The sequence below is a fragment of the Rhopalosiphum maidis genome, chromosome 2, assembly GCF_003676215.2.
Source record: "Rhopalosiphum maidis isolate BTI-1 chromosome 2, ASM367621v3, whole genome shotgun sequence".
Classification (NCBI taxonomy): Eukaryota; Metazoa; Arthropoda; class Insecta; order Hemiptera; family Aphididae; genus Rhopalosiphum; species Rhopalosiphum maidis.
In genome coordinates this window covers 8,655,580-8,676,528 of record NC_040878.1, presented here as the reverse complement: position 1 = coordinate 8,676,528, position 20,949 = coordinate 8,655,580, and the positions used below count along the sequence as shown (strand labels likewise).

General features: G+C 28.7%; 2 protein-coding genes and 1 non-coding gene across 3 annotated transcripts; 1 reads left to right on the top strand and 2 right to left on the bottom strand.

The window, feature by feature from the left end:
* Positions 1-4: 4 nt before the first annotated feature.
* On the top strand, positions 5-4,124 carry LOC113551109 (nose resistant to fluoxetine protein 6-like). Its single transcript, XM_026953149.1, has 11 exons — positions 5-225; positions 312-511; positions 576-846; positions 946-1,169; positions 1,254-1,393; positions 1,855-2,023; positions 2,096-2,289; positions 2,602-2,728; positions 2,830-3,019; positions 3,301-3,443; positions 3,825-4,124. Exons 1-11 carry the CDS (start codon positions 45-47, stop codon positions 3,954-3,956), a joined length of 1,971 nt encoding a protein of 656 aa, XP_026808950.1. The 5' UTR covers positions 5-44; the 3' UTR covers positions 3,957-4,124.
* A 2,789-nt stretch (positions 4,125-6,913) lies between these two features.
* LOC113555330 lies at positions 6,914-7,124 on the bottom strand. The gene has a single exon (XR_003405354.1). It is a non-coding gene; the product is annotated as a small nucleolar RNA U3 (small nucleolar RNA).
* Positions 7,125-11,254: 4,130 nt separating this feature from the next.
* Positions 11,255-16,472, bottom strand: LOC113553322 (programmed cell death protein 4). The gene is made up of 8 exons (XM_026956601.1): positions 15,861-16,472; positions 14,177-14,337; positions 13,576-13,677; positions 13,236-13,513; positions 12,948-13,170; positions 12,749-12,859; positions 12,550-12,689; positions 11,255-12,488 (listed from the first exon to the last, which is right to left on the bottom strand). Exons 1-8 carry the CDS (start codon positions 16,141-16,143, stop codon positions 12,428-12,430), a joined length of 1,359 nt encoding a protein of 452 aa, XP_026812402.1. The 5' UTR covers positions 16,144-16,472; the 3' UTR covers positions 11,255-12,427.
* Between the last annotated feature and the right edge of the window lie 4,477 nt (positions 16,473-20,949).

Below are 20,949 nucleotides of genomic sequence, written 5' to 3'. Positions count from 1 at the left end.
CCGTTCAGCGTATACACGTCTTAGTTGAATGGTAGCAATCGACGATGAAAGAATTAACATTGCTCGTTCTTTTTTCGCTGGCCTCTGCAGCGTGGGCTGCGGGCCTCGAATCAATTCCTTTTGGATTTTACGAGGAGCTCAAGAACAGCGAGCACGAAAAATGTAGCGCAGACGTGAAAAATATGTTGGACGGAGTGAAAAATCTAGACAAATGGGCATTGGAAAGTTGGTTTTTATTTCAATACGCATATTATAAACCTATAGTTTTAATTTATAGCGTCGGTCGTTTATTTATTGCCGCAAAATTTCAGTGATGGATTCATCAGCCAAGATGCCATCGGGAATATTAAGAGGCAATTTGAATCAGTATGGTGATTTCGACGAGTGTATTAACGCCATCGACAACAATGGGATGTCGGGACAATATTGTTTGGTCGCGATCCAATTAAAACACCCTATTTTCAGCAACTACATCAGTGCTTACCACCAAGTGAAAAATAATTTGACCGACGTAAGTTTTCGACACATTTCAAATCCACCTTAATTTTCGTTCATATAATTTGTTTTATTTTCAGCCTGGCCATCGCTTACCAAAGTTTTCTACGGTATACTGGGGTGTTTGTGTGCCGTCCTCTTGCGGTCCGGATGACGTGGCCTCTGCTGTGGGATCGACTGCTCTAAAGTTCCAACATGTCGAAGTTCTCGTTGAAAATGACATGTGTCAGGTGAAACGCATACCGAAAAAATCAACAGATTTCGATTGGGTACGGTTTGGCGTGGCAATTTTCATTTTAAGTATGTCAATGTTTGGACAAGGAACAATATGCACCCCCGACGAACTCGATCGTATGTACAATTTTTATTTTAACCAGATAAGTCGCTCGTTTGTTTTGTGCATAATAACTTTATAAAATTGCGTTTTATATTTTATATAAAATATAATAGCCGACGTGGAACGAACCGCACCTCTTATGCTTCGAATAACGCGTGTACTGAGGAAATCGTTTGCAATCAAGACGAACTTTAAATCTCTATTTGTTTCCCCTACTAGAGACGGATTCAAGAGCATACAAGGAATTCGAGCTCTTAACATGGTTGCCTTGCTATTGTGTCACATGGTCATGGCCAAAATGTTTTTGCCATACTTAAACAAAACCGAAATGTCCGAAGTGAGTTTATAAAATATTTTTGCAGATAACACTTCTACTTGACACATTTTTGTCTAGTATCATTATTTTATCCTTATATCATAGAATATGTCAAAACCATGGCTCATCACAGGAAGAGTGGCTTATTTATACACGGATTCTTTCTTGGTCATTAGTGGCTTATTGGCAGCATATACATTAAGTAAATTTTCACCGGTCAAGAGTGTTATTTCACGTTATATACGGTTAGTTTAAATACTTGTTTTATAGTCTTATTTTTTATATCACTAATGAATAGAAAATCGGCAATAGAAATAATTTAAAAAATAGGTTTTTGTCCGCTCGAAAACATTTTTTTTTCCTTAAATTATTTCTTATTCATCCGAAATACATCATTATAATTATTTTATCAATGGAATTTATTTTTCTGAGATATCGATTAAATGTGCAATTGTTAGGTCTTACTTACCTATACCTAACCTTCTAAAAAATAATTAAATACAAAATAAACTATAATATTACCAATGATTGCTCTATTTTATCTATTTAGGAAGTACCTAGATATTATAATTTTAGACTAAGTACAGGTAAAATACATAATATTGTAAAATAAATTAAAAAATAAATGTGGAATAAACAATAAAAATATAGTTAACTTTAATTATTTTGTTATAATTTAATTTATAGGAAAAACGTTATGTTTTAGATTGACTGCAACTCTAGTAACTGTAATGCTTATTTGTGCTAAATACTTACCCGAAATGAATTATGGGCCTATGTGGAATATGGTCATCACACGACACTCTGACCTTTGTTACAAGAACTGGTGGAGAAACTTACTGTATATTCAAAACTTATTTGGTTTTAAAAATATGGTAAACATATTACATATACCATTTTAAAATGTTAATATTCTGTCAAAATCAATGTATAGTTTTTATTTTCAGTGTTTAACGCACACTCATCAACTTGCTATAGACTTTCAATTGTTCATTATGGCTATTCCATTAATGTATTTATTTAAAAAAAGTAAAGCTGTTGCATTGTTCGTTATCACGGCAATCATGTCTACATCAACAATACTACGTTATCAAGCAGTCAAAAATAATAATTTGGCCACGGTTGTCTATTTTGGATCAAAGTATGCATCTAAATTGTATTATTACTTACTCTACTTACTCAAAATTTAACTAAAAAATGAAATATGCCAAAAAAATATATTTAATAGATTTAGATGTGTATAGATAGAGAATGATTCTAATGTGTTAGTCAGACGTCTCTTTCTAAACATTAGATTCAATTTCTCCAATATTTCATTAGCTTAAAAATATATTAAACATGCCTGTTTTTATATTACCATTTTTGTATGAACACAAGACTGTCACCTAAAACAATATTAATATTTTTTTTAAAACTACTGAAATGTTTTTTTTTTTTTTTTTTTTTTTAATAGCATTTCACAATTGAATCGTACTTTTGATTTAACGTATACTTTACCGACACACCGAGCAACCGTTTATCTAATGGGCTTTTTGGTTGGTTATTGGATGCAGCAACGCGGTCGTTTAAATATTTCTAGTGTAAGTATATATCTACTATAGGATATATAGGTCATACTTATATGCTGTAAGCTTTACGGCTTTCTCACATCATCATACTTGACATTCCGTTTTAATTTCAGGCACAAGTGAAAAAGACATGGCTCGTAGCGACTGCTTGTGGACTGTTGGCGGTGTTTGGCCCTTATCAACTGTCCAACATGAACTATGTGTACAACAATATTCACTTAGCGATTTTTAACGCAATCGCACCCATCCTATGGTCTGTTTTCATACTGTGGTGCATCATTGCCACCGACAATGGTCACGGAGGTGAGTAACGATAGTGTATATATTATAAAGCGATGGTGATGGGTTGAAACACTTTCTGCCCCCACACTAGGACTTTCTTCACTACATATCCTATAACTGGATAACTATAACTATAACCTACATAAAAGTGCTCATAAGTGGATTTTATTGGCGCAACATTTGACAAAACATATTACAGACACTTTCAACGATATTATGTATATTGGTTATTAATTTTATGACGTCCAAAATACTGTATAAAAAGTAATATATATACTTTATACGTTGTATCGTATTTATAGGTTGGTTTGGAAGACTATTGTGTTGTAGGCCGTTTACGATGCTTTCAAAAATATCTTATGCCGTTTACCTGGTGCAATATCCTGTGTTCTTCTATTTCGTTGGATCAACCAGAGGTCCGTCCTTACACACTACAGCTACGATGGTAATAAAGAAATAAATACAATTTAATAAATTATTAATATATTGCATTATAATATTACATTATACTCGTTTAACGCAGTAACGATAGTAGACATTTGTTTATGGTATAGTGTAATAAAATAAGTATAATTATTTATTAATTTCCTATTTGAATAATTATGTATTTTAAAAATCAAATATGTATATAATAATTGAAAAATGAAGTTTAAATATCTTAGAAATAATTGTATTTTATTTCAACTCAAAATTGGCTGCGGGACACCAGATGCTCTAAATTTCTGCAATAATTACATTATACTAACACTATGTTTGAAGTTTTTTCTTATAAGTTTACACTAATGTGTAGATGTATTCACTATTTTTATATTATTTTTTTTTTCAGTTCGACGTTGGTCAAATGATACTGATTGCTGGTTTATCAGTTTTTCTGACGTTGGCCGTCGATATCCCATTTCAAAAAATTGGCAAATATGTAACTGAAAGAGGATCAAACGACAAAGTTAAATCATTATAAACTGTTCAGTTATAGTGAAATTTAAATTTTTGATACTAAATTGTTTAATGTTTATCATTACTAATTACCGCGTTTTACTGATTAGATATACCTGCGGTATTTGGTATTTATATTTTTAAACGTGATAATGTAACATACGTACATAAATATTTATTTATCGAAATGATATTATTGTGATTGTTTCTTATAATTGAAAAAAAAACGAAATTATTTTTTTCCTACAATCTATTAACATTAAATCTATTTTAAGTACCTACCTATGAGGCTATGTCGATAAGATCTCTTGCGTCTAAATTCTTTAAAATTATAATAAATGTGATAGCAGCTTTTTTCATTCTGTTAAAACCAGTACTTTGGTTATATATGTATATAAGTACCTTATATACATAAAAGCATGAACAAATAATATATTAGACAATTGTTTTAAGTTTTAAATGATCATCGCTCGTATAATATTATATTATGTATATTTACTTCGGACATTTATCAAGGCCAGTATTTTCAGTACTGTGTACCATGCAAGTATACATATAAAATTATAAACTTTAAGTCCGTATACTAAAATGGTCAAATGAGGATATAGTGGATACTTATATCTATACCACTGTGTATAATTACTAATTATACGGATATTCCCTACTAATTACTCACTAATTATAATACTATAGAACTATACCTATTACAACCTTATACCTACTGATTTACCGTACTAATTTGCAAGCTATTGTGTGCATTTATAAAAAGTTAACTAGCGCTGGCATTGAGTCAAAAAAGCTCGAGGTTAGGAAAATAGTTCAAACAATGAAGTATAAATAAGCTTAATTTTATTTGTAATTTCTATTGAAACCCTGTTTAAGTTTAGACACACGACCTTCAAAAAAAATTGTTAAAACAAATAGAATTACGCAAAAACTTGCAAAAGGACATTTTGTTTCCGTTTAGTAAAATACAATAATTATTATGTTGTCACGGTATTAAATTAGTTTATTTTAAATAAATGATTGATTTGTGTTTACCTCATTTAAGTACAAGTTTTATAATTCCTGAACGCACCAATGAACGTCCCTCACATTTACACCTACTTATAAGTAGAATGTAAGGCAATCAATTTGCTGTATAATTAAACCTTAAATATGTATTTAAAATGTCGAAATGCACTTAAATCCTGAAAAAATAACTAAAAAATGAAAATTTAAAAAAATATAAAAATATAACCAAAATGACTTAAGACCAAAACAGACCTAAAATATGAAATGTATGTTTTAAAATTGAATTAATTAGTACATTAGACGTGTTATACATTATTCGATTGGTCATTATAATATATTGATTACGCTAAAACAGTTTTAACGATTAGAATAGTATTCTAAGTAGCCTTGAAAAGTTTGTATAGGTACTGCATCGCTACAACATTTGTTTTCTCTATCTATCTCCCAAATAATATACGACATCAAAGATATTCTGTATTTCCGTAATTATACGACTCTCTGGGTCAGTTTTATGGAGGAAGGCTCACCTGTTTTATATTTTAAAATTGGAGAATATTTCCGGTACATGGACCTGATGGAGTTCTAAACATTAGGGACTACGCTACTGCCGTCAATTTGAGCTTAAAAGACGTTGTTTTGACAAAATTAAAACTAGTTTAAGATGTCCGAATTTGATTCTGAAAAAAATTCTAAGCTCGGCAAAAAATTGTCTATAGATCGTACGGAATACTTTGTAACAATTAAATCTTATATTCTAATGAAGTGGTCATAAAAACATGATTTTTTTCAAATCATAATATTAAATTTAAAATTAAAAACGGAAAGTTTCGTACGATCTACAGTCATTTTCTGCTGGATTTAAATATTTTTTCAGAATTAAGATCAGACAACACTAACTTTAATTTTGTCAAATCAATAAGTAAGTTGTCGTAAAATTCGTATAATGAATTTTTATTGTTATGGAGTTATTGACATTTGCACGCGCATAATCGAGAGTGGCAACCGCCGGTGACTCCAGTCGGTACCCGCATTGAATTTTACTTAAACCAATAATCATTTACAACTAACACATAGATCTCGGGCGGCTAAGACATGATTATGAATTGTCTAAATGTTGTCCCTTAAGGTCTTAAATAATAACCGTAGCGAGGCCCCTTAATATTTTGAATAAGACAAGTCTAATCGAAATTTTAATCAAATTATCTTAATTGAATGCATATATTTCCTTTAAAAATGATAATAACGATTGAATGTTAAAAAAAAAATCTGAATGAATAAATTTATTAGCCGAATGAGTAGTAAGACAAAAATATTATGTAATTAAATAATATAAATGTCATATTTTAAGTAGGTAACACAACTAAACTAATAACAGGTTTTATTTTTTAATTTCAAAATTTGAATTTTAGACTTCAATAATATCGCATAAGAACGTATTTTGTAAGCACCTAGCAACATGTCAATACAAACATTGTACTTCTCATAAAATATTCATAATTCATTTTTAATTGTATTTGATAAAATTAAAATATTTCATCAACCAAGGCATATTGTTTTATTAGTCATTTAATGACCTAATCTAATTATAACCTCAAATCACCGGTTGCAAATTAACAACAATAATGCGTTATAAATACGTTTGTAAATAATATTTTTTTGTGAAATACCAACGTCATTTATACGTACTATAAATATAGATACGAGTATAATTTACAATAAATAATAATAAAAATTAATATCATTAATTTAACAGTCAAACGAGTAGTAAATCAATACAAAATTAATAATAATTATGTGAAATATAATAAATTAAATGGGCAATATACATGAGGTCAATTTTAGATTTCTAAAATATTGCAAAAGAATCATACGATAGGCATAACCCAATTAACAAACAATGATGGCTAGAGATATACCATTTAAGTATGGTTATTGCAGTAGAAGGAAACATTCAGTTGATAAAAGTGGACCACTCAGACTGTCCATGTACCTCCTAGCTCGAGAGCTAGTTGCGATCATCGTTGCTGGGAGGCCTAGACTCATAGAGCTAAGACCTCGCCAACCGCCTCACGCTCCGATACATGGACTAAGTCTCATCATCGTGGCCAATGACGACTCCAGATTTGCACCTGGAGGGGACGATGCATACTACAGAAATGATCCTGTGAAGTATGATCTTAAATTTTCCACTGCAAATCAACCCATATATGTGCAGTCCTGATACCGGTAAAAAGTGGTAGGCCCGTCCCTTCGAAACACGAGGTAGCGGCGTCGCGGTACCGCGTTCGGATGACCAGAGCGATGGGCCGCACGCGCTTTTCGGTCCAATGCTGTTCCGGCGTAACATCCGTACCGGGAAAACGTTTCGTCCTACCGGAAAACGTCGACGCGCCGCGTTCCGTTGTCGCGTCGCAAAGGACGTTTCGCGACAGAGCCATCTACCGTCGTCCGTTCGGCGCTCCACTGACGAATTGTCGATGGTCTTAACGAGAGCCCGCACCGGTAGATCTCGCTGCTATTACCCCTTCCCCCCCCTGAAAACCGATACGCCGACGCTATTGCGCTTAAACAATTATTTGAACAACACCGAGTTTAATATTTATCTCGTACGTTGGAATCCATTTACGTTATAACATTTATGTACATCGTCTACCTTCACGTTCAATGGAATACAAAATAATATCTTTAAAGTTCCCGAACATAGGAAACCGTACAAATTTCTATAGAATACCTATACTAATCAATTTATAAAGTATCAGCCGTTGGCCAATTTTTTTTCCACATACATAATATTATCTCACAAGTCACAACGCTTTATGAATGCACGTATTATTGTGATTATAGTAACTATTAAATTTACAAATTATACCTACCACAGTCCACAATAATACATAAGAGTTAAACATAAACATAATAAAAAAAAAAAAAAAACTATAGGTAATATTATATTATTAGCATTAGGTCGAAAACATTTTAAAATTAATTTTAATTTCATTTAATAGAGCCAATGGCTCCGAACCATACAGAGCATATCAGATTGAGTCTAGTCACATTTGACATTTCGCTGCCTGGTGTTTGCCGAAATTACAATGGCCATTGCTGAACAGTAACTACCGATCACTAGGTAGACGGTAAACGCTGGTCGTTATGAAGGATACAAAATATACAAGAATGTATTGCAGAATAAGAAAATACAAGATTGGAAAAATGATTCCAAAATGTTTGAGACATTAGAAAAGAATGATTTTTCTATTAGAACATGTTTCATTGTTTTAGAACTCTAAACTAATGCATCGGTAGGAACTTTTTTTTTGAATCACTAATATTAATGGACTATTGTTAAAAATCGATTTCTCATTAGATCGATTAGGTATCTATAATTGCAAAATAGTATTTTAAAAAGCTTCATGAATAGAATTTCATTAAGTTCTTTTGGGACAAGTGGGACAACCAATACTATTTATTACCATAAAAATATCTCGAGAAAAATGCAAAAAATGAAGAGACAGTCAATATAAACAATAACAAAAGAAATGAAAAAAAATAAGAGAAGTATACGAAGGTGTTTATTTTATTAAAAATAATGTGCTATATGTAATTAATATTTTTGTTAAGAATTAAGAATTTTAATTATTCATTTATATTATTCAAATAATTTTATTCCTATTTGTACATTTTTTTTAAATTTTTATCTAGACTAGCAATTGACAATTGTTTTGACATTACTCATTTGTGACATTTACGAATTGCAAAATGATAATCTACAGCTCTGATCAAAAATACTTATTGTTAGAACTAATTAACTATATACCTATTAGATTTTATACATACAAATTCACCAAAAAATATTTTTTCATTAGAATATAAAATTCAAAACAAACAAAATTCCAATAAAATAAATAAATATAATAATATAATTGTATTTAAAAAATATTATAATCTTTAACTTCAAATTATATAAAAAAAAGTTTTTCAAAAACATATAATTTTCGAAATTTTTAATGAGTAATTTATGTTAAATACCTAATTCGTAAAGTATCTGTGTATTTTTTGTTATAATAAATTGTTATCTATAGTTTTTGACATTTTATTTCACTATCGAACTAATATTACATGTAACATATTATATTGTATAAATCATTATAGTTGAACAATATACTACACATTTTAGATTGTACATACACATGAAAATAATTGTCATATATTATAATACTTTGTACCGCTATGGTTTGGAAAAAAAATAGGATAAACCGAGTCATGACAGACTGTTTTTTTTTTTTATAAAGATAACTCATTAATCGGTTTTTTTGTTTATCTAACAGGATGGATTCATTTCCTTTGATATTATAAAGTAATATTCTTCGTGATATTTAGACCATTAGTATTTTTCAATAAACATAACATGACGGTTATTTATTTATTATTATAGTTTTTAACGTTTACAATAATTAATTCTGCAACAGTATTTAGCTATGTTTTATTATATTTATGTAACAAGGTTAACGCTTTTTTTTTGGAATCTAACGTATAAATTTAACAGTTAGCTGCCACTAAAAAAGCTATTACATGTTACAATAATCATCATCAATAAATAGTAATACTGATTGTTTATATAAATTAAACAGACTGAATCGTATGTATATTATTATTATAATTGTATTCATGTATTATTATATATTTAATAACCTGAATTAACATGCCAATTATTATTAGATATTTTAGTATAGATTATAGATACTTATAGGAGATATATAGAACTATACATAGTAGGTACGCCAAGTACGGGTACCTATAATAAATTATTTTTAACCGGAAATATACAGTAAATAGAATAATACACCATTTAATATGTAGGTAAGTAATTTTTTCACGACTTTTAAGTATTTATTTTTATTTTAAGTACTTACTACCATTGATTAAAGAATAGGTAGTTTGCTATTCTATAATCAATGGTACTATTTACCTTAATAAAATATATTATGACTTTCTATGATTATTAATAAATATCAAATGTTTATACAACCGTAGTCGTAAATACAAGTGCGACTCCTTAGGCCTTATGATATAGAACCATAGTGTACTATAGCCTACTATAGTTTTTAATAACTGCCTACACAATAGGTATTTGGAAATCGTGTAGAATGTAAATTGTATCAATAATTTGCATATCTATTGTAATATTACAGCAGGTGACAGGCATTATACTTAATTACTTTCAGGCGATCTAATAAACCACAATTATTTATACCTAACAATATGTAATAAAACTTGTCAATCGTCAACCAAGTTAATTTGAGCATAGATAAAATTATATTCAATCTGTTGCAATACCAAGCTTCTTTGAAGAAAAATATGTTGTAAAATACTATACCCAACATTGTTGTAACACGTCTAAATAAAAATAATAATAAATCTTAAGGTAAATATTTTTAGTTAATTTTATCTTATAGATTGAAAAAATAAAGGTTTAGCCATTAAGGAAAAAATTTAAGTGTTCACATTTTGAATAACTAGTTTTGCATGCAGTACTGGTGTATACATTTTTAAATAGAATGTTAATATATGATAAATTAATAATTAAAATACATAACTATATAAAATGTAATATTCTTTTAAATATTTAATTGGTTTGATACAAACAATTATTTGTATAGTCTGATATAAAGATAAAATTACCTGTCACATTTTTAGACACCTACTACCTAGTGTCTATTATTTATAAAATAAAATTAGAGAAATATATTTAATAAAAACTAATTATTTTGTACGAGATTATATTTTAAACACTTAACACAAAAAACATAAGAACATATTTGTATTTTGTAAGTAGACAAGTACACTCTATTTGTGGATAATAACTAGATATTTAAAGATTTCAACTTTAAAATATTTTGACTCATTTAAGAGTGTTAGTATGTAATTTGTTTGAAAATCTGATATATTGTAAAATTATGGTTAATATAAAATATATACTTTAAACAATACTATAAAATATAAATAAACAATTTATATTTTATACTTAATTAATTATAAGGAATATACTATTTCACTTTTTACTTAGGTAAGTAAGTCAACTTTTATTATAGTTATATAAGTTTTTCTTTATTCTAAAATAAGAAAAACAAATATTAAAATAGTCAGATGCAGTGCTACACTGAGCAAGAGATACAATACAAATTACAAAACTCATAATACTTTCTCTTTCAAAAAATAATTTTAGTAAATGTTACATATGCTTTAAAATAAAATTTGCATCATTTATAAAAATGTTTCAAGAAAAATCACTAACCTATATTAAGTCGATAAAACTGATAATTAAATAACATTTTTTTTTTGTTTTTTGAATAGTAAAATATAAAATGTAAATCATATTATCAATATAACATAAATATCAAATATATAAAATGCACCTAATTTTGAAAATTTTAACAGACAATTTAGCTTTTAGGGAGCATTAATAATGTTTACATGTTAACTCTATTCAAGTTAAGAATTGTACTTAGACAATGATTTGTGTTCAGAGGAATGGTATTCTTACATGATAGACACATGAGCAATTAATTCAGTAGAGGTGACAAACACTGGTGTCTGTCAAGTATGATTTTTAACTTGAATAGAATACAGTCAATATTATTCTGGTACTAATTACAGTTATTTGATTGATACACATAATGGTTACTAGGAATAATGTATTATTTGTATAATACTAAAATATATTGCTTAAGAATGATACATAATATCTAAATTATATAATTTTGTACTGAACAGAATACACAATATTTCATATAAATGTTTTGGAAAATGATTCTATTAATTTGGAAATACACTCATTGTAACATAAATAGTAAATTTAGAATGTCAAAAAAATTTACATGAAAAAGTAGTGAAATGATTTATCCGTATAAACTCTCATAAGCCAAAAAATTATACAAAAAAAAAAAATAAAAAATGTTATAAGCAAGTTTTTCTTAAAACTTTCACCTAAATTTATAAAAGAACTCTCTAATTCGTTCGACCATATGATGCTAACGAGTACAGTATTTACTAATATGTCAAACATGAATATAATAAAATATTACATTTAATGATTAATTCTTATTATTCTCATTGTTATGAAACAGACATTGCTGATATTTAATTCTAAACGCACAATATATTAATTTAAATTAATATTATTGATAAAGCAACAACTTAGCTGGCATAATAATAATAATAATACAGCTAAGTGATAAATTTGTCAACATATCTGTACTTACATTACTAAAAATATAGTGGAATAAGTAAATTAGTCTGTAATTCTAAGGACAATTGTAATTGTAATGAAATAGTTATATATTTTATAATTAACATCTTATTAAATAATGACAATGACAAAAAAAAAAAAAAATTAAATCAAATCAAACATTGAGAAAAAAAAATACTGTACTCTAGAGGTAGAGGAGAAGAGGAGTATAGGTTTGTTAATGGTTCTTTTCTTAGTTTTTATGCTTCTTTGAGGCGACCGCCATCACCTTCAGATACATATCGCTTACGAGATGATGCTCTAAAAATTATATAATTGTTATATAGTAACTATGAAAATGATATAATATTAATGTTAGTACCTTGTTGGTATTTTAAGCAACACTTCTCTTCCTAAAAATCCAGCATTGATGCACATGTCCAAAAAACGTTCAAGGACAGCAGATGCTAATGGAACATCAATAGATATATCATCCAGAACATCAAATACTCTATCAAAACCCTAAAAAAATTATATTTTTAATAAGGTTTATGCTAATATTTTAAGTTATTTTATCATACTTTATTCATCATTTCCGGGGTTATAATAATAGCATCATATAAAGCTTTAAGTAATTTGCACATAGAGATTTCAGTATGAGTATTCATAGCTTCAATAACATCAACTACAGCCTAGAAATAAAATTTAGACCACAAAATTAATTATGATAATATATTACAAGTGAATTAAAATATCGATATTTAAGCAAATATTACAGACCTCATACACAAGTTCATGATGGAAATGTGGTACTTCCAATTCCAAAATACATCTGATGGCCTCTTGTAAATCACCTGAACATAAATATTCATCCAAAAGCATGTTCATTTGTCTCACAAGATACTGCACTGGCCTCAAACTACCACCAACGCCCCAAACATTATCAAGTCTAGTCAGTCCATGTTTTATATTCAACAAGTTGTGGGCCTTGATCAAAGCTTGACTGAAAACAAAAAACATACATAAGTTAATTTATATTACAAAATTGGTTATGCTATATTCACTTACTTAGCTAAATCACTATAGTTTTTTTCTTTGAAGAAGTCTATAATCTTTGGTGGGAGACAGTCATCCGCAATGGTTCTGGCTAAGAAACAGCCAACAACTATAGGAGCATCGGGAGTGTCAAGAATGAGATCAGGAAGATTAGCCAATATTACATCAAAGCCCTGGGCTATTTCTTTTTGCTTGATTAAACGCCCATATAAATCAGATAACAATATAGATGTCATCTCTCTCTGTGATGGTTTGTGCTCGAGAGCTACTTCAACAGAAACTTGAGTTATCTGAAAAAAAAATATGAAAATTTATAAGCATATTTTTTATTATTGAAAAATATAACACTAACCAAGTGCCATTTGCTAACTATGTTCAGTTCACTTAATGTCATTGCTGCTTCATCAGTATCACCATGTTCATAATACTCAAGGATATTAAATGTAATGGAATTCTGTAAAAATATTGTGTAAAAGTCAAAATGGTTGAAAGGTTGTTGATATTCTTTTTGAGACTATTTGCTTCATAATTCATTAAATTAAAAAAAAAAAAAATAGTATATTATAAATAAAAAGATATTCATTTAGACTATTCTCAGTGATCAGTGCCTGATATAAGATTTTTGAGGCCCCAGACAAAATAATAAATGGGCATATTATTATAAGTATTAAATTAAATTAACAGATCAAGAATCAAATCTAGTATGTGGGCCTCCTAGTTGGCAAGGGCCATGGACAAATACCCGTAATGTCCTTGCGTAAATATGGCCCTGTCAGTGATTTAATAAAATTAATACACATGTACACATAATTAGAAGCCTAATATATAGCTATTAAAATAACATTAACTGTCAAAAATATAAACAGTTTTTAATTATAATATAATATATTAATTGAAAATGTAATACTGTATTTTAAACATAATTTGTATGTAAGTTAGGTAAGTATAATTACTTTGAGTTCTTCATCAGAAGATTCAGGAGTGATCTCTCGCAACACAATATTATCATCATCCAATAAATCACTGTCATAATTAGGGTCCTTCATATCAATAGCGGCATCTAAATCACTCTCTTCGCCTAATTTTCCCCAAACGCCTTTACCACCAGCACCACCTAAAAAGAACAAAAAATATAGGTTAATATATATTATAAGTAACACAGACATAACAAATATTATGCTATAAATTGTAGAGAATTTTAATACAATAATTATAGTTTGTTTCTATTTAAATCTACAAAATAATTTTTGACTTTAAAAAATTGTTCATTTATTACATATTATGAACTTTATTCTAATAAGTGGTTACAGCATATCCCACACTACACTCTATCTAGCGAGACAACACGCTAATTCTATGCATTGTTACCCAATTATTGAGATTGGTTCTCCAATGGGATGCACCGAAGAACCAATATTTGTTAGGCTATAGAGTGCTTTCTCGATGAATAGAGTATAAACAGGAATTACCATAAGGTTAATAATAATTAAATTACAGATTTAAGAAACCATTGATTTATAGAAAAACATGTTTATTCTTGTTTGATAAAATAAAAATGTATGTTAACAAATTAAAATAAATATATGCAACAATGTTCCGTCATTGCAAATATTTCATCATTTTAGATCCTAAAATAGAATATGCTTTATAAGTTTTAATAAAATGTTTTGATAAATTGAACAATTAACTTATTTACTTTTTAACTTTGATCAAAAGATTGTTTTAAAAAATAAAATCTAATTAAATATACCTACGTCATAACTTTATTTAAATGTATTTTAATATTTTTTATCTTTTTATTTTATTCATAAATATATTATAAGCTATTTATCTCAACAAATTGAGATAATTAATAGATTACAGTATAACCATTTATTTGAACTTTTACTTAATATTTTTTTTATCTGCCCTCACCATATTACAACTTTAAAATACACAATATATCTGAATATAAAAATTATCAATAATTTATTGTTATTAATAATCATAATTATTGAAGTCTATAATTATTTGACGTCATTAAAGCTTATTTATTGACTCTAAAAAACTAGTAAATAATTAAATGAAAAAAACAGTTGATAAACTGTATGAAAATAAACTTTTTTTTATGTATCTAGTATCTATCTATTAATTGATAAAAAAATTAATTTAATTCACTTTCAATGAAATGAATTCTATAAAAGCTACTTACAAGGTATGACATGTGTTATAATAAGAATAAGATTAAATGTATTTGTTCAGGGGTGTGGTATGTAGAATTGTTTTGTCAGTCTATTTTTAAGTTCTGATTGTATATATACATACATTTGAAAGTTAAATTATGCCAAATGGATGTAATATCTAAGCGACTATATATAGTATCCACTGATATTAAAAACAGTTTTGAGTTCCAACTATACCAAACGGTCGTTTAAAATCACACGTTCGACACCAACAGCAGACGAGACAGGTCACACCAAACACACGATATCCAAACCTACGGACGGATCATACGATTCATACGGTCTGGGAATCGACGCAGAGTCTCCATGAAGCACATGGTCATGACGTGTGCATTACTACGCGACGTGTAAATGATATCATATTAATACACATAACATTCGTGCCCGGAAACCGAACAACGTAAAAAAGGTTTACCCTTTTTGATTTCTCCTCTCTTGGTGAAACCGTTCCTGGATTTCCTGTTGTTCTTCCAGCGTCTCTTGAGCTGCACCACGGTGGCGGTGCCGCCGTGCCCGTTGACGATGCCGCTATCCCGAGACAAGGACTTGGCCAGCCGTTTGGCCTTGCGTTTAACGCGCATCTCCACGGAGGTCGGGTCCACAGCCTTGTCCGAATAGTCGCTGTCGCCGGTAATGGTACAACCATTGATCACCTCGGATGCTACCACGTCGATGACAGCGTCGTCGACTTCGGCCATGGCGTCGGCGGTTCGGTTTTTTTCGACACCGTACGAACTTTTAAAAGGTACCGGCGTGACACCACGCTGTGTGCACGTACTCGGTGGGGATGAGGTGGTGGATAGGTTAGACGTGTGCTCTATAAGTCTTTCTAGCGGAACAGACAAGAATCGCGCTCGGAAAACGAAATATTACACAACATAAAACAACGCTTGTGAAAATATAGACGACAAAATAATTGTCTCGAGACAAAGAGTTAGGGTATACGTGAGGGATAAACACGGTGTAGACTGTAAATTCAACGATGGCGGACAAAGAGTATGCTCGGAACCGACAGTGGCGACGATGTGTGCAGTGGGAAAAAAGCCGATATAACGATGGGGTCCGCCGATACGCAAAAGCAAAACCGCCGCTTCCAGACGGAATTGCGCAGTTGACGAGACGGGCGCTCCGATTGGCCACAGCTGTGAGTGCCGATGTAAACAATAACAATGTACATCCATCAAGGTCAGCCGCGCTCCGTACCGGCAAGCGCTGGAAACAAGGAGGTTCCAATATTCGGACGCGTCGGCGTCGTGCTTGGTGCGTGTGCGTGCGCAAGTGCGTAAAGTGCGTATTAGAAAATAACATCTCGTCCCGCCCCGCCGGACCGTCATCACTGCATACGATGACGCGGAGGGGCACCACACCGTGACCGCGGCGCGTGCGCGAGTGCTTGAACGTGTTATACACTCTACATCACTAATGTTTTGGTGTTGTTGTTAATGTTGTTATTATTGTTGTCTGTTGACGCTATCGTTTAAAAACAACAGCCGCCGGCACGTCAACCATAGCGAATCGCGATTCGTTGTCGCCCTTTCGGACAACCTGCCGCCGTTGCATATATTATAATTAATATTATAATATTTTAATGTATTAGCGTACCTGCGTGTGCCGTACTTGATACTTCTACTTTTTATGTTGTTATTATTATTATTATTATTGTACAGTGCTATATTATAACCATAGCAATTTTTTTATACATTTAATATATATAACTCGTTTACACGCGACATTTTGTAATAAGTAATTTTATCAGTCATCGCAATTGTTGACATACATTAATTAATAATTAATGACGCGTTATTGTAGAAAAATAATTATTATTTGTCTATAATATCGCGTTGGTGCCCACAGCACAACTACGTGACACGACGTGGTCTAGCAATGTGGCGTGTATAGGAGGTATCTACTGCTTAAAGCTTAACTGAATAAACGAGTATAATATGCATCTAACTAAATATTACGAACAAAGCAAAAAAGCAACATAAAAAACTTATCTATAAAAATTAATTATACTAGGTTTTTTAAATTATATTAATTTAAAAAAATGTTAATAATTCTATAATAATTAATTCACACACAAATAAATAATTTTGTATCAAGGATTTTGTTTTTAAAATTCAAAAGTTAAAAATAGAGGACAAAATATATTGGAAACATTGCAAAAAAGTATATAAAAATAAATATGCAATATATACACGCAATAAGTAAATACATTTTTTTGAAATTGCGGAACTCCTAGTGACTAGTATCACATGGTCATGATGAAAAGACACATAGTATCATTAATAATTAATACATTATTTATTTATTATAATTTATTATATATATAGGTATTCAATGATAATATCTACATTGTAATTTATAACTCTTGATAATAATCTATCTCTAAATTAAAAAACCAAGAAAAAATTTGCAAAACAGACTAATACGCCTGTTGCAATAACGATTAACGAAGCATAATCTATAACTATTACACATATGGCATTTTTAATACAATATAATATATTTGTGTGTATGTAAAAACTATAAAATTCTTTAATTAGATATATATCATAATAATAACGTTATTAGTTATTACTAATAAACAAATATGATATTCATAAGACAAAATTAAATCAATAGTTAAAAACAAGTAAAACAATTATTGTTGGGTGTCAACAAGAATCGACCGTCTCCTCGTGGTGGCCACTGGATAGGTATTCGGTATTCAAAATGGTTACCAAAGTATAATCTCCAAAGAATTAGATTTGGTGGAAATTAACATTTTTATTAGGGAGAAAACAAACAACTTCTACTCCAATTCTGATATTTTAATATTTTATGACCAAAATTAAAACATTGAATAATTTTACTATCAATTCGCGAAATTTAATTACCGCAGTCTACCATCACATTTGCCATTTTACAAAAGAAGATCTGAAGTAATTTCGTCGTTCAACAGTTAATTTCTTGGCTAATAATAACAAGTTTAAATTTATAATATTGCGATGGTTGAATATTTTATATGTTGAAATATAATATACAAGTATTTATAGGAAATATATACACCAACATAATTGATAACTATTATCTACCGCAATTTGTAGTCGATTATCATTGTATTGGGTGATCCATTTAATGTAAGTCATACTTATTTAAAAAATATATTTTTACTATTTTTATCATTACCGTTTTTTTAATAACATCGCGATGTTCCTTGTCCCAAAGCAAAATATTTTTTGGAGTACTTTCATACATAAAAAATATAAAGTTTAAGTTAATAAATTTAGATTGGTGAAGTGGTATGGTACATCGTAACATAGGTAACCCGCAAAATGTTGGTCCGCTCATCTAATTTTTTAATACTAATATAATTAAATTACTAGATAATTACTTATCCGAAATTGTATTTTTATAAATCAAAGTACTCTGAATAATAATCTGCTCAAAGCTCAAGAATATGAAATTCAAAATGTAAGTTGTCAATAAAAAGAGTAAAAATCTTGAAAAGAGATAATAATATACTAATCAAATATAATTTGTTTTATAAAAATGTTGTTTTACAACGATTAAAACTATAAAATATTTTCAAAAATGAAGATTTTTTTGAATAGGTATAATGAATATCTTGTTAAATGAACCACCCAGTATAAATATACTCCATTTAGTCTATATTTTATATTATGTGTGTATAATTATTATTTATAAGCTATAATTTATAATATCGATATACACCCGATAATAAATAAATAACATAAATAATATTTGCATGGTTTATCGAATAGGTTTTGTTGTTTCAACTGCTATGTCGCTTAAAAAATATTTAGAAATATAATATGTATAATAATTTTAAATGTAATTATGTTAGGTATATCATTTAATAAATAATAATAAATTAGTATATTAAATAGGTAAAAATAAAATGATTTAGCCGATATAGGTACTGAACTTGGTAAAATTACCAATTACATCATAATTTATAGTGTGGGTTGTAAGTACCTAGATACTATATATTATTACCCACCTTAAGTCTGGATTCACTATTTTACTGAATAAAGCTGCTAATTTATGCTTATATATACATAGACGTACCACATACGGCTTATACACATACAATGAAAATCTATGAATTATGATACATTATAATATTAGTTATTATTAAATATTGAAATAATAATTTAAAATACATAGTTATCAAAACTAATAAGACAATCATTCTGCATTAATATTCTAAGGTTGTGAAGTGTAAAAATATACTCGATATCGAAAATGTATTATATTTTAATAATGTATAGATTACTAATTTTGTATGCAAGTATAGTTACAAATTATAAAAAAAATCTATACACGTTTTCTAAATAAAATACACGGATGTAATTTGATGTTTCGATTTTCTAATGCGAATGCATGTGAATATTGTGAATAATAAAAAAAGTAAAACCGATATATACTGCAACGTATTAAAAATTGACCTTGGCAAGAAAAAAAAGATCGAAGTAACTGGATAAGTAGATGTGCAATTGTTGTATAATTCAGGTTGCCAAAATGTGAAAAATTATAATACTAGATATTATTGTATACTATATGTATTAGATATATTTCATATTTTGATTTATAAATTTATAATAAAATAATAAGTAATAAACTAATAACTATTAACTAATAACTTAATTAATCGTGTAAATTGTATTAATAATCAATGTAATGGAAATCGAGATAAAGCTTGCTCTGCTGTATAGTAGGTATATATTGAGTTAACATCGTCAAAGAGTAGTATTTGGGGACCTTAAATAGTGAGTTAAATTTAAATTTGAATTCAATGGGATATCAATATATTGTTGTTTACATTTTTACAAAGAAAAACGATTCTGAGTAGTCAATTAGACTATGTATTTATATAATAATATTTATTACTACCTACTTATTAATATGTTTATGTATTATATCGTCATTAAAGTCATTCAACTACTAATACAGTAATAACAATACATAATACATAGTTTTATCAAGAATAATATGATGATTTGAAATTTTAATTATTTCTATTAAAGAAGTAGTATCAGATGAGTCAAAATATTATTAAAGTAGCGTAGCTATGTAAAAAAAATGTATAAACATTTTCCTATATTTATTTAAATGTACATTTATCATTATTATATTTTTTATTACAATATCTTTATACTAATAATCATTTTTTTTATTTTTCTTTCATACGTATTATTTGCACGGGTCACAGCTATATTATTATAATAATTTTAAAGTGAGTTATAGCTATGTAAAATATTAAAACTTTAAGATGTTCATAACTCACTTTAAAATAATAATATTAATAAAAGCATATGTAATTTTCTAGATAATATTCTTAACTTTAAATTTGATATCAAATAAATTTACTCTAATATTAAAGTTAACATCACAAAATGTGTTTTGCTGAATGCAAATTTGTTGACCTACGTTAGTAAAACAGACAACACATACGGGTTATAGCGTTCTGATATGTTTCATTCAACATTTTCCATATC

Excerpts from the sequence above, each read along its gene's own strand:
- LOC113551109 (XM_026953149.1), top strand. The coding sequence starts at position 45 with ATGAAAGAATTAACATTGCTCGTTCTTTTTTCGCTGGCCTCTGCAGCG. Across the intron at positions 3,020-3,300 it reads CACCGACAATGGTCACGGAG|GTTGGTTTGGAAGACTATTG; the intron begins GTGAGTAACGAT and ends TCGTATTTATAG. Across the intron at positions 3,444-3,824 it reads TACACACTACAGCTACGATG|TTCGACGTTGGTCAAATGAT; the intron begins GTAATAAAGAAA and ends TTTTTTTTTCAG.
- LOC113553322 (XM_026956601.1), bottom strand. The coding sequence starts at position 16,143 with ATGGCCGAAGTCGACGACGCTGTCATCGACGTGGTAGCATCCGAGGTG. Across the intron at positions 13,514-13,575 it reads TAGTTAGCAAATGGCACTTG|ATAACTCAAGTTTCTGTTGA; the intron begins GTTAGTGTTATA and ends TTTTTTTTTCAG. Across the intron at positions 13,171-13,235 it reads AACTATAGTGATTTAGCTAA|TCAAGCTTTGATCAAGGCCC; the intron begins GTAAGTGAATAT and ends TTTTGTTTTCAG.